Source organism: Dasypus novemcinctus, chromosome 6 (genome assembly GCF_030445035.2).
Source record: "Dasypus novemcinctus isolate mDasNov1 chromosome 6, mDasNov1.1.hap2, whole genome shotgun sequence".
Classification (NCBI taxonomy): domain Eukaryota; kingdom Metazoa; phylum Chordata; class Mammalia; order Cingulata; family Dasypodidae; genus Dasypus; species Dasypus novemcinctus.
The window spans coordinates 39739549-39753276 of record NC_080678.1 but is presented as its reverse complement, the minus strand read 5'-3'; the positions used below and the strand labels follow the sequence as shown (position 1 = coordinate 39753276).

Sequence of the window (13728 nt, the reverse complement as noted above, 5' to 3'; positions counted from 1 at the left end):
AAAGATGATGATGATGCAACAAAAGAGAGACGAAGGGGAGAGTCAAGGTGAAGCACAGCAGACACCAGGAACTGAGGTGGCTCAGGGAACCTTTCTCTACATCAGAGGTCCCCTGGATTGAATCCTGGAGGAGAAAAAATGAGAAGAGAAGACAAAAAGAGAAATAGATACAGAAGATCACGTAGCGAATGGACACAGATAGCAAAAACAGCAGGGTGGGGGAGGGGGAGGGGAAGGGGAAATACATTTTAAAAAAAATGTAGATGGCAGATTAAAATAAAGGAAAGAGAGCAAGCAATAGTACAGATTGTTTTTTGGATGAATTTTGCATGTTTATTAATATGTATCAATAAAATTGATTTGTTAAAAATTTTTTAAAATCTGGTAAAAAGTGGATCACTACAAAAGATCAGAGTAATATGAAAGTAAGCAATAATGGAAGAACTAAGGGACAAAATAAGGTATAAGACTTACAAAAATGAAATGGCAAAATGACAACAGAAGGTCCTTATAATATCATTTGTAACTTTAAATGCAAATCAGTTCAATACCTCAGTCATCTTTTAAAGAAAGATCTATGTGCCTTTTTTTTTTGAAAGATATATAGATCACAGACTGATTTTTTTATGCTAAGGGAATTTTTAGTCAGCCAAAGGGGTGCTGATGCAAAATACCAGAAATCGGTTGGCTTTTATAAAGGGTATTTATTTGGGGTAAAAGCTTACAATTACAAGGCCCTAAAGAGTCCAACTCAAGGTACCATAAGAGGTACTTCCTCACCCAAAGGTTGTTGCCATGTGTTGAAGCAAGATGGCAGGTAATGTCTGTGAGTGTTCGGCCTTCCTCTTTTCTCTTAAGGCTTCATGGTCCCAGCTTCTTCTGAACTTAGCTGCAGGCTGGATTAAAAAATTAATGTGTAATTAATTAATTTGTTAAAATTAATTTGTTACAAATTAATTATTTAATTTTGAGGAGGTCCCATTTATCTATTTTTTTCTTTTATTGCTCGTGCTTTGGGTGTAAGGTTTAAGAGACCCCTACCTACTACAAGGTCTTGCAGATGTTTTCCTAGATTATCTTCTAGGAGTTTTATGGTCCTGCTTTTATGTTTAGGTCTTTGATCCATTTTGAGTTGATTCTTGTATTGGATATAAGATAGGGGTCCTCTTTCATTTTTGGTTATGGATATCCAGTTCTCCTGGCACCATTTGCGGAAGAAACTTTTCTGTCCCAGAAAAGTGGACTTGGTATGCTTATCAAAATTCAGTTGACCATAGTCGTGAGGGTCTATTTCTGGACTATCAATTCAATTCCATTCATCAGTATGTCTATCTTTATGCCAATACTATGCTGTCTGACCACTGTAGCTTTATAATACACTTCATGGTCAAGAAGTGTGAGTCTTCTGACTTCGCTCTTCCTTTTTAGAATGTTTTTGGCTGTTCAGGACCCCATTCCCTTCCAAGTAATTTGGTAATTGTCTTTTCTATTTCTGTAACATAGGCTGTTGGAATTTTGATAGGTATTGCTTTGAATCTATAAATCAGTTTGGGTAGAATTGACATCTTCATGATGTTTAGTCTTCCAATCCATGAACTTGGAATGTCCTTTCATTTGTTTAGGTCTGTTTTGATTTCTTTAAGCAGTGTTTTGTAGTTTTTTGAACACAGATCTTTTACATTCCTGGTTGAATTAATTCCTAGATATTTGAGTCTTTTCGTTGCTATTGTAAATGGAATTTTTTCTTCCTTTCCTCCTCAACTTGCTTATTACTAGTGTATAGAAATGCTACTGATTTTTGTGTGTTGATCTTGTATCCTGCCATTTTGTTGAACTCTTATTAGATCTAATAGCTTTGTTTTAGATATTTCAGGATTTTCTAAATATAAGATCATGTCATCTGCGAAGTGAGAGTTTTACTTTCTCTTTTTCAATTTGGATGCCTTTTATTTCTTTTTCTTGCCTAATTGCTCTAGCTAGAACTTCTACTGCAATATTGAATACTAGTTGTGACAGTGGGTATCTTTGTCTTGATCCTGATCTTAGAGGGGAAGTTCTCAACCTCTCCCCATGGAGTACAATATTAGCTGTGGGATTTTCATATATGCCCTTTTTCATGTTGAGGAATTTTCCTTCTATAACTATCTTTCAAAGTGTTTTTATCAAGAAAAGATGCTGAATTTTGTCAAATGCCTTTTCTGCTCAAAAGAGATGATCTGTGGTTTTTTCCCTTGAATTGCTAATGTGGGATATTATGTTAATTTTCTTATGCTGAACCACCTTTGCATGCCAGGAATAAAACCCACTTAATCATGGTGTATAATTCCTTGAATATGCTGTTGAATTAGATTTGCAAGTATTTTGTTGAGGATTTTTGCATCTATTGCAAAAATTAGAGAGATTGTTCACTGATTTTCTTTTCTTATAGTATATCTGGCTTTGGTATTAAGGTAGTGTTGGCTTCATAAAATGTGTTGGGTAATGTACCCCCTTTACAATTTTTGGGAAGAATTTAAACAGGACTGGTATTAATTCTTCTCGAAATGTTTGGTAGAATTTGCCTGTGAAGCCATCTGATCCTGGACTTTTCTTTGTTGGGAGATTTTTCAAGATGGATTCAATCACTTTAAATGTGATTGGTTTGTTGAGTTCCTGTATTTCTTGTTGAGTCTGTGTAGGTTGTGCATTTCTAGGAATTTTTCCATTTCATCTAGGTTGTCTAACCTGTTTGCATACTGTTTCTCATAATATCCTCTTATGATCCTTTTTATTTCTGTGGGTTCAGCCATAATGTCCCCCCATTCATTCCTGATTTTATTTGCATCTTCTCTCTTTTTCTTTGTTAGTCTTGCTAAGGGTTTGTCTATTTTATTGACCTTCTCAAAGAACCAGCTTTTGGTTTTGTTGATTTTTCTCTATTGTTTTTTGTTTGTTTGTTCTCAATTTCATTTATTTATGCTCTAATCTTTGTTATTTCTTTCTTCCTCCTTGCTTTGGGATTGGTTTGCTGTTCTTTTCCTAATTTCTCCAGGTATTCAGTTAGGTCTTCAGTTTTAGCTCTTTCTTCTTTTTTTAATATAGACGTTTAGGACTATAAATTTCCATCTCAGCCCTGGCTTTGCTGTATCCCATATGTTTTGATAAGTTGTGTTCTCATTTTCATTTGTCTGGAGATATCTACTAATTTTGAGAAGGCAAATTATCATTAGCTCTCTGCTGGCTCTTAGTGCAAACAATGTTGCAGCCCCACCTGGTCTGGAAGTATGTGAACCCTCTAATGCAAAAGACCAAGTTCACTGGTAAAAATCTCAATTTGCTATAGACTTTGTCCACTTCTCTCCCCTTTCTTGGGGAAGAGGACCCCTGCAAACCCCTCAGTGCAACTGCCACAGTCCATAGCCACTGCAGTCCTCAGACTGCTCTTTGCTCCATGGATGGGGGGATGGGTGCCAGCTGCTGGTGCTGCAGCTTTATTCTTGGGAATTTTCCAGCCAACCAAGACTTCTTTCCTTCACCCCTCTCTCTTCTGGGTGATGTCTCACCTTCCCCAGTTTCTTGAGCCCCAGAATAGTCCTCCAGGTAGTCTCTGCCTGTCCTCTAGCTATTTTTTCTGAGAAGAGAAGTGCTCTCTGCTTCTCTAATCCTCCCATCTTCCCAAGTGTCCAGTCTTCCCATTTTTCAAATGTGTTATTTTATAATTTAAAAAGCATAAACAAAAATAGAATAGTATAATGTCCTCCTGAATACCTATAGCCTACCTTCTCTATTAACAGTTATCAACTCATGGCCATCTTGTTTCATCCCTTTTAACCCCCTCTTAACATGACTGGATTATCTTGAAGCAAATCCCTGACATCATATAATTACATATGTAAATATTTTAGAATGGTCTCTGAAGATAGGAATTCTTTAAAAAGAAAAACATACCTACAATATCATTACTGCATAAAGGTGTTAATTTTTCTGGTAACAGTGAGATAAGGTAGGTTCCTAAATTTGGCTCCACCCAGAAGTTAGGAAGGTGAAATAGGGTCTTTTCCTTTTTTTTTTTTTTAAGATTTTTTTTTTGTATATATGTTTTTTTATTGAGGTAATATTAATTTAACATAAACTTATCTTTTTAAAAGTGAACAGTTCAGGGAAATTTATTACAATCACAATGTTCTGGAAACATCATGTCTATCTACTTACAAAACATTTTCATCACTGGATAAAACCCCAAAGCATTATCAGTCAGTCCCCCTTACCCCTTCCTCCAGCCCCAGGCAACCTGTAATCTGGTTTTATTTATTTATTTTTAGGTGCTGGGGCTAGGGATTTGAACCTGAGGCCTCATATGTGGTATGCTGGCACTCAACCACTTGAGCTACAGTACTCCCACTTAATTAATTAATTAATTTTTAAAAGATTTGTTTTACTTCATTTGTTTATTCCCTGCCCCGCCCCCCATGTTATCTGTGCTCTCTGTCTGCTGTCAGCTCTGTGCGGCGGCGCGGGCCAGCTTGCCTTCACCAGGAGACTCCAGGAATCGAACCCGCATCCTCCCATATCATAGACAGGAGCACAATCACCTGAGCCACATCTGCCCCCCTGCCCCCCTTAATTTTTATTGAAGTTTTAGATTACATAAAAGTTACATAGAAAATATAGAGGATTCCCATATATCCCACCTCCTCCCAGTAACAACATCTTTCATTAGTGTGGTACATTTGTTACAATTGATGAACAAATTGACGCATTGCTACTAACCATGGTCTATAGTTTAAATTATGGTTTACTCTTTGCAGTACACAATTTAATAGTTTTGACAAAATGTATAATGACAGTATCATGCAGAGTGATTCCATTGTCCCCAAAATGCCCCAAGGTGTACCTCTTCTTCCTTCTCCCTCCCCTTAGAACCTCTGGTGACTACCATCTTTATAACACTGTTACAAATTCTTCTGTTACTACAATAATAATAAGTCTACTTTGGTCCCTAGTTGCATTCCCCCCCTTCTGTATGTTCATTCCTCAATCTTGAAGACCTTGGGATAATGATGCCCACTCTGCTTCCAATTGAGAGGGGGCTTAGATCCCATGGGGCAGATGGATGGAGCTGTCTTGCTTGCATTTTTAGATACTCTCAAAACATGTTCTTTTCTGACATTCAGTGGGAGTGTGGAATGATTTATTGCAAAAGAAAGCATTATTCTTTTTTTTTTGTTCCAGATATCAGTGTTTTAAATCAGCTTGGATGTACCAAGTCCTTCATGAAGGATTCCACTTTCCCTATGACTACCCAAACTTGCAGACAGCTCAACTGGTCTATGACCGAGAGGTTCAATGGACGCTTGGAGCCATACTGTATAAAACACGATTCTTACCACTCAGGTAACAGGAGACTAACCAGGGTGATATCTTGAGCTTAAAGGATGGTAGGCAGTGCCTAGGAATCAGTTCCTTAAATTATCCACCCCCCACCCACTGCTTACTTCTTATCCCACTAGCAAAAAATAAAACAAGACAAAAACAAATACAAAAAACCAACCTTCTCCTTTACCATGGCCATATGAGCCACTGTTACTGGTGAGGAGGTGAGAATCATTGGTCTAGAGTGCTTGGCAATTCCAGAAATTCACTTTTATTTGTTCACCCACAACAAATCAGGCTTTAGGATTGAGCTATTACTATAACCATATCCAAGATACTGATTGATAAACTAAAATGTCATTTTCTTAATTTATCCTGGAAAACATATCTGGCTAGGTGGAGAACTGGGGTAGGCTATCTGTGTAGTACAGTTTTTCCTAGGGGTTATAGTTACTCCAGAGATGGTGTCATACGCCTTTTTGGTAGGTGTTAGAACCAAACAAAGGGTACGAGATGTTCTCAGGGGGCCTGTTTTCATCAAGCTATGGTAGCCTGAAGCCTTGCCTTGATGTACCATAAGCTATTTGGGGCAATTATCAAGTAGTCTGTCCCCTGGACTATTTCAGATAAACTAAAATAATTCTTAATTTTTGGTATCTGTTCCCATAAACTCAGTATGGTCTGGAGCCAGGCAGGGGAGAGAAGTGAGGAAGATGGGCAGGGCGTGGATTGTGGGGATCTGGAGAGCACATGCTCCACACAGAAGGGCAGTCTCCGGTGCGGGCCAGCACTCTGCATGGGCCAGCTCACCACACAGGCCAGCTTGCCTTCACCAGGAGGCCCCGGGTATCGAACCCTGGACCTCCTATATGGTAGATGGGAGCTCAAGGAGTGCTGCCCTTTGCAGGAGTGCTGGCTTATGCAGAGAGCTGCTGTAGCAAGATGACACAATGAAAAGAGACACAGAGGAGAGATAATAGGAAATGCAACAGACCAGGGAGCTGAGGTGGCTCAAGAGAATGATTGCCTCTCTTCTACTCCAGAAGGTCCCAGGATCAGTTCCCAGAGCCGCCTAATGAGAATACAAGAGGACACAGAAAAACACACAGCAAATGGACATAGAGAGCAGACAGTGGAGGGAGGGGGGAGAAATAAATAAATAAAATCTTTGGAAAAAAAAAAAAAAGGGCACTCTCAGCATTGCCAATTCTCATTTGTCAAGAGAAACTGGAAATCCAGGTTTTATGTGAAGTCTTTCAGTTTGGGGATTCATATTGTTAAGAAAAACTGTAGGCCAAACAAAACAAAAAGGAATCAGGTATTTGGACTACCAAATAAGCAACTTCTGTTCTAGACAAGGAGACCACGACACTGGTTTACATATCTCTGTTTTTTTCTAAGATTATAATACAACTGATCAGCTTTCTTTAGATATTTATTCTAAATCCTAAGGAAACACCACAAATTTAGACTCACTGTGATCTCTTGATCGGGTTCTGGAGCTACCTTATTTTCATTAGCATATTTACAGTTTTAAAACTTTTATTTTGCAGATAACCAATGTTGGTAATTCTGTTCATTTTTAAGCTTCATTTTCAAAGGCCTTCCAGATGTAGCCCCAGACTCTGGAGGATGTAGGCCTATGAAGCTCCCTCTGTAGCTTGTAGAAGGGGTGCAGGAGGAATCACAGCAGCCCTGGGGCTGGCGGGGGGTATTCCTGTTTCTCTTGCTGTGTGGAGCTGGTATTATAGAATGTTTGTGTAGAAGGAATAAATGAGATAACACCACTGGGCCTTTCAAATCAGAACAGATGTTTCTCTTAGAAACTAACGTTTCTTTCCACATTCAAACTCTTTCCTAGGGATCTACGGCAGGAGGGTGTCCGACAGGTCCATGGTAGCTGGTTCCGTCTCTCCTTTGTCTACAACCACTATCTCTTCTTCGCCTGCATCCTGGTGGTGTTACTGGCCATCATCCTGTACCTTCTGCGGCTACGCCGAATTCACCACCGACAAACTCGAGCCTCAGCTCCATTGGACTTGCTGTGGATCAAAGAGGTGGTGCCCATGATCGGGGTACAGGTGGTGCCATGAGGCCAGACCAGTCTAAAAAAACTTGAGTACCCCAGAATTGCTGCTCATTGAATTTCCACCATTTTCTTCTACTGGCCTCACATGCTGCTTTGCTTGACCTTGTGCATATTTGGCCTTGGAATTTCTACTTTAATTCCTTCTCAGCACCAGCCCCTCTTCTTTCTGAGAGAAGCTGTAATCTAGTCTGTGAAGAACTAGAACTGTGAAGAAGATTGGTGCTAACAAAGGGGACCAACCTTAGTTCAACTGAGGCATGCTTCTCCTCCTTTACCTGAGAAGTCTGTGTGTTCCTGGGATCTAGCCTTTTCTCCCCTTGCTATATAGCATGAGGTTTGGCACTGGGCCCAATGAAAGCCTTATTGAAACTGAACTTGGAGCCTTTGATGCCAAGCTAGACATAAGTGTAGCAGCCCTTTCTTTCTCTGTAACAGAGATATCATTTATGTGGAGATCCACAGCTTTTAATAGGGATCCAAGATCTTTGTTTGCAGTTCAACGGATCAGATATGAATTTCCAGGCAACCAAAATAACACAACTTCCTCTTACTTGACAAAGAAGCCATCTTGGTGTGGTCCAAGATCCCTGACTAGTGTTGCTGACAATATGTGATTTTTAAAAAGGTAGAATACCTTCTTAATGAAAGGTCCATTGAAAATTTTGACAATATCTTATCTGATGCCTGGTATGACCAGGTTAGAAATGTTTCTGTGTCAGTGTGTTTCACAAGCTGTTTGGGCATTCATTTTCTTTTTGAGTCATAAGTGCTTGTAGGATGAAGAAGCTGCAGTGGGGATTTGGGACCTGTATTTGTCTGGTTTCAGGTCAGTATATGCTGGACCTATCTTTATGAGCCCCTGTAAGGAGATTCAAAAAGAATTCCTTCATCTCACTGCTAAGATCAGTGTGTAGTTTGGGAAGGGATGCACTTGGGTTGTTTTTAAAGAAGGGCAGGGCAGTATCAGGATTGTGGGCAAAGGCAATACTATTAAAGCTCTTATTTATTAGTATGTTTTTAAGAAATAGAAATGTTCTCAATTTCTGACTCTGGGAATATATCAAGGGAGCAAGTTCTACACATTGGAATAAATAGATAAATCCCTTAAGGCACCTGGCAACTTTCAGAACCTCTATTAAGAGACTGTTCAGTCATTAACAGCACTTCCATTAATGAGGAGAGAGGAAAAGCCACAATGATTACATTTTCATCCACTGCCCTTCAGGAGCTCTGCTCTTTGTCGACATCTAGCTTTTAGGTTGCAGGATTTCTATTTCATCAGCTCTCACCTTCCTTCCCACGGATGCCCTGCCCTTGACTGTGCTCCCAGAGTTGAAGTGGCTTTCTTCTTTTCTTTTCTATGGTTAGGTGAGTAAGGGAGAAGTCTCCTGACTTTAAAGGAAAAAAATAGTGAAAATCTTCAAAAATAAATTCTGTAAGGGAGTAGAAAGGAATTAAATGATTCATAAATCAGAGAAAAGGAAATTAAGATCCTCCAAGAAATAAACTAGATGAAAATAAGTATACAGACTCTTGTTGGTAAGTGAAAGAGTGAGGAGTCTTGTTTCCTTTGGAAAAATATTTTTTACTTTGCATTAGGGTTTATGTCACATCAATTCCCTTTAATTTTTGTTGTTGTTGTTGAAGTACCAGGGCTGGGGATTGAACCTGGGACCATGTATGTGGAAAACCAGTGCTCAGCCACTGAGCCGCATCAGTTTCCCTGAGTTGGTCTTTTCCATTTGTTTGCTTGTTGGTTTTATTGTTTTTAGGAGTCACGGGGAGCTCAACCTGGGACCTCCTGTGTGGGAAGCAGGTGCTCAACTACTGGAGCCAAATCTGCTCCCCCACTTTAATTTTCAAGATTTCTAGATTGCCTTGATTTTCTTTTACTTTTTTATTATTTTGGTCTCTCTATAAGTGAGCCCTCACCATATGGATGCTGCTTATAATGTCCAAATATATTTTTGTTAGCCTACTCAGGTAACTTCCCTCCTCCCCCCCTTAATTTCCACATATTATGTTTGGTTTTCTTGTAAGGGAGTGAACTAGTTAAAAGCTACCTGATTGGCTAGCAGTGATCACATTCTTGTGCACAAAATGAAGTTGAAGCGGGGAGGTGTTAATTAGTCCCATTTGAAAGTTCTTTTTAGTAAAGTTATTCTTCATACTGTTGTAATAATAGCTACCCTTCATTAAGCATTTTTTGTGTACCAGATACTCTATTAATAATTTTATTATTTAATCATCATGACAACCTTTCAGATTTTTTTTTTAAGTTGAGAGACTCAGGATACGATACCTGTGTTCATAATTTTTTCAATATAAATGTATTTTGTAATTTATTTTAGTCCGAGTTTTTGTTTAGTATATCATATTCTGACTGCTTATTATTTTAATATTATGAGGTCTAGGCTTGTCTATTAACATGAGTAAGACTTCCTGGAGTTCTGTAGTATAAAAATAAGAAGGAACTTACCATATTTCTCAGAAGAACTGAATATTTGCTGCTGGTTTTGGTTCCTTTGCCTCTTCCATTGCCTCCAGTAACTGATTTTAAATGAAATCTCATGAGCTAGAAACAGAAGCCATTTATTCTTCATTGAAGGCCAATGGCTTAGGCATATTTCTTTCTCATAATTAAGTATTCTTGCTTCTAGGTGCAGACAAGCTATCTTGCCAACCCTTAACCCTTTTTTAGCCTTCAGTTACTGTTTTTTAACATTTCTACTTTCATTTCTGCATTTTGAGTGGTTCCCCTGTGAAGATAATTATGGTTTCATAAAATTAACATTTCATGGGTTCCCCTGTATTCTAGGTTCTTGATGGCAGTAGCAATGAACCTGAACTGTTTTTATTACTTTTGTTATTACTGAGATAGGTTACAAATATCAAAACTGGAGTCAGTGGCCTATAGTAATGATGCTTCATTAGTCTTATAATGGCACAATCCATCACATTTTCCTTCGTTCTCATCACTAGGACATAATGAAAGTATATCTAACACCCAATTATGTGGCACTGCATTCACTTAAAATTGTACTTACCTCTAAACCAGATTATACCATCTTAATTTCTCTCTGTACCTTAGCTTCTTCAATTGAATTTTCTTGGTCTTGGAAATTTTAATCACTTCCCACCAACCTTGTATTTATTCTCCAAATATCCTGCAAAGTATTCAACCCCTCCCTACTTCTAGGCCTCAAAGCTTCCTTTAACTTCACTTCCTTGGGCAGTGATCAGGAAAATGTGGTTGTCTGAAAGTCTTCCATGCATTCCCTAAGCTAGTGTTTTTAGGCATTAATATTTATTACATCTATATTTAGTTTTGAAATAAAATAACTTGTCACTGGTGTTATCTAAAGATGCCTGCCTCTACCCTCATTCTCAAAATTTTGTGTTTTGCTTTTGTCAGGGATGAGAGAGAAATGGGTGGTATGTTTAGTGGAAGGAACACTGGACTTAAAGCTAAGATTTGGATTCTAGTCCTGGTTTTGTCATTAACTGGCTCTGGTAGCTCTGGCAAATCAATTGCCTTTTCTGGTTCATTTCTATCTATAAAACAAGGTGACTAGACAAGATGATCTAAGGCCAATTTCAAAGGGAAAACCAATGTCCTGAGGAACTAAAGGCAGGAGAGAAAGAGAAGTGATATGGATTCTGGAAAAAGTTTTGTTCTTTAGTTTAGAAGACCAAGTTCCCCAAGAGCCAGTGGTCACTTCCTATTTTATCCATAGCCCCTGACATTAATGAAGGTTGAAGGTGCTACTGGAGTTTCTAACAGCAATCAGATGTGAGTTAGTGAGCTAAATTCAAAAGTAGCATTGGCATATCCAAATAGATAAAAATGCTTCATATCAACGTTGTGATTAAGAAAATATGCAGGGAAATGGACTTTGGCCCAGTGGTTAGGGCGTCCGTCTACCATATGGGAGGTCTGCGGTTCAAACCTCGGGCCTCCTTGACCCGTGTGGAGCTGGCCATGCGCAGCGCTGATGCGCGCAAGGAGTGCCGTGCCACGCAAGGGTGTCCCCCGCGTGGGGGAGCCCCACGCGCAAGGAGTGCGCCCGTGAGGAAAGCCGCCCAGCGTGAAAAGAAAGAGCAGCCTGCCCAGGAATGGCGCCACCCACACTTCCCGTGCCGCTGACGACAACAGAAGCGGACAAAGAAACAAGACGCAGCAAATAGACACCAAGAACAGACAACCAGGGGAGGGGGAGGAATTAAATAAATAAATAAATCTTTAAAAAAAAAAAAATATGCAAGTTAAATCCACAGGTATAAAGGAAAATGGCAATGCTGAGAGCAGCCCTGAAATGTCTTGAACCTCATCTATATCCTGTAAGCAGATGGACCCTGGGGAAGCCAGCACCCGTCGGGAGAAGAGGGGGTATAATGGGGTGACAAAAGCCTGCAAATTTTATAATACCTCTGGGTAGTGTGTGTATATCAGGGTTCGCCATTTGGGCTATGCAGGAACAAGCAGGGGTCACAGATACTGCAGAGTTTAGGGGACTGAGACCTGTAACTGCCACGCGGGGGAAAGGCCCTGGCCTGCCTGTTTTCCAGCTTTGTGGCAGCTCTCGGCTGTTTCCCCCACTTGCCCAAGCACTGCTGTGGCCAGGTGGCAGAGGCGGGCAGCAGGGGCTGGGAGCCTGGCCTCTGTTCACTGCAGGCTGGCTATAGGGCCCTCCAGGCCCCTGTTGCCAATCCCGTGTCCAGGGGAAAGGGGTGCTCTCAGAGCCTCAGGCAGTGGTGGGAGAAGGGAAGGAGAGACTGGTTCAGGCCTCAAGGATATGCCTCTGGGACCAGCTTGTGCCCTTCTGAGCTGAGGCCCAGCACTGGGCAAATGCCAGGAGTGCCTGCCCAATCTTTGTAACTGCTTCTGATACTCATTTGTGTTTGCTTTTTTCACATTTAGGAATACAATTGGAAAGTAATACTTTGCTACAAATAGTACCCAGTTCTTCACCAGATCTATCCTCTGTATTTCTTTTAATTCTTGAAAATTTTAGATATTTTTAAAAAATTTGCTTAATTTTGTACAATATTCCTAACCACAGTATCCAAGCAGTTCATGTGATGGTTACAATCTTTATCATTTAAGGAATAAATGCCTGTTCCATCTTCACTAGGGAATTTGGTTGCAATTCTCGGGCAGTTTCCAGAAACAACGTGCTATTTTCTTTTGCTTGTGGTGTGTGGTTTAACTTCATTTTGATTAGGATTACAAACTGAGGTTGAAGTCGCAGGGGATGTTTCAAATTCTCCCAAGTTATTTTCTTAGCTTCTGCTCATTTCAGATGAGCCACTGCCATCTGCCACTGGGGCTAGGTGGTTCTGTCAAACTTGTTAAGTTTTTGCTGGTGATACAAAACATATTACTGTTAAAAAATGAGGACTTGAAAACCAAATTTTTGGTTCTTAATAATATAGCAAACACTTTCGCAAACAGAGGAAAAAATAGCTGAAATCAAACACTTTTAGGAATTTATGGCTCTGCTCTTGGCTTTCTTGTAACCTGAATCTCATCAAGGTTGAAAAGTTGTAGTGCCTTGTTTTGGGTGTCCTGCCCACTTCTGGTTTCCATTTCTGCATGTGGCTCCTTTACAGATGGCTTGTTAAAAGCTTCACTTTAAGCCTGCTTTGTCAACTTCCTCTTTAAAATAGCCTAATAGACGATTGTAATATTGCATAAGTGTTTCCCTTTTGCCCTAATATTTCATTATTTCCCAGTTTGTCAGTACCATTATTATTAGAAAGGGAAGAAATAACACACCTGTTGACCATTTTGTTTTTCTGGAAGTCTAAGCAGCAAAAAAGATCCTTTTCTTTGTAATACTGAATCATCATTCTCCTTACAAGAACCTTATATTTTTTAAATGTATTCAACCATTGCTTGCCATTTTTAAAAAAACCAAAGTTGAAAGAAATTTCTAAATCACAGGATGGTTTGTAGCCATGCATGCATGGCTTCAGGCACACCTGAAGATGTTTGTTCCTGAGCCTCTCCTATACCCTCTGGTGGCCTCTCACTCCTTCACTCTAAGGTAGCTCTGGTACTTTCTTAAGGGACCCCTCCCACAAAGTACCTATAAGTACCTGTAAGTGGCCCCTCCTACAAAGCTGATGGTGAACACTCTAACCCTTATTAGCTTCTTAAGTCTTTGCCTGGTATTTCTGTTATTGTGTTGAAAATTCTCATTTCACCATTCCTTCAGTTGAAGCCCTGAAGTATAATATTCCTTTATCTCCTCCATTATTTCTGTCTCCAGCAGTGGACTCAG

General features: G+C 39.7%; 1 protein-coding gene across 3 annotated transcripts in view; it reads left to right on the top strand.

Moving 5' to 3' along the window:
- ENTPD7 (ectonucleoside triphosphate diphosphohydrolase 7) overlaps positions 1-11699 on the top strand; it is a 55383-nt gene extending 43684 nt beyond the window's left edge. For 2 of the 3 annotated variants that reach the window (XM_058298630.1, XM_058298629.2), the window contains exons 12-13: positions 5212-5373; positions 7214-11699. In XM_058298630.1, coding sequence (XP_058154613.1) covers positions 5212-5373; positions 7214-7445 — 394 coding nt within the window. In that variant the 3' untranslated portion in view covers positions 7446-11699. Of the gene's footprint in view, positions 1-5211; positions 5374-6395; positions 7133-7213 lie in introns of those variants that run through there. The other variant, XM_058298631.1, reaches the window with a different exon arrangement.
- Positions 11700-13728: the final 2029 nt, after the last annotated feature.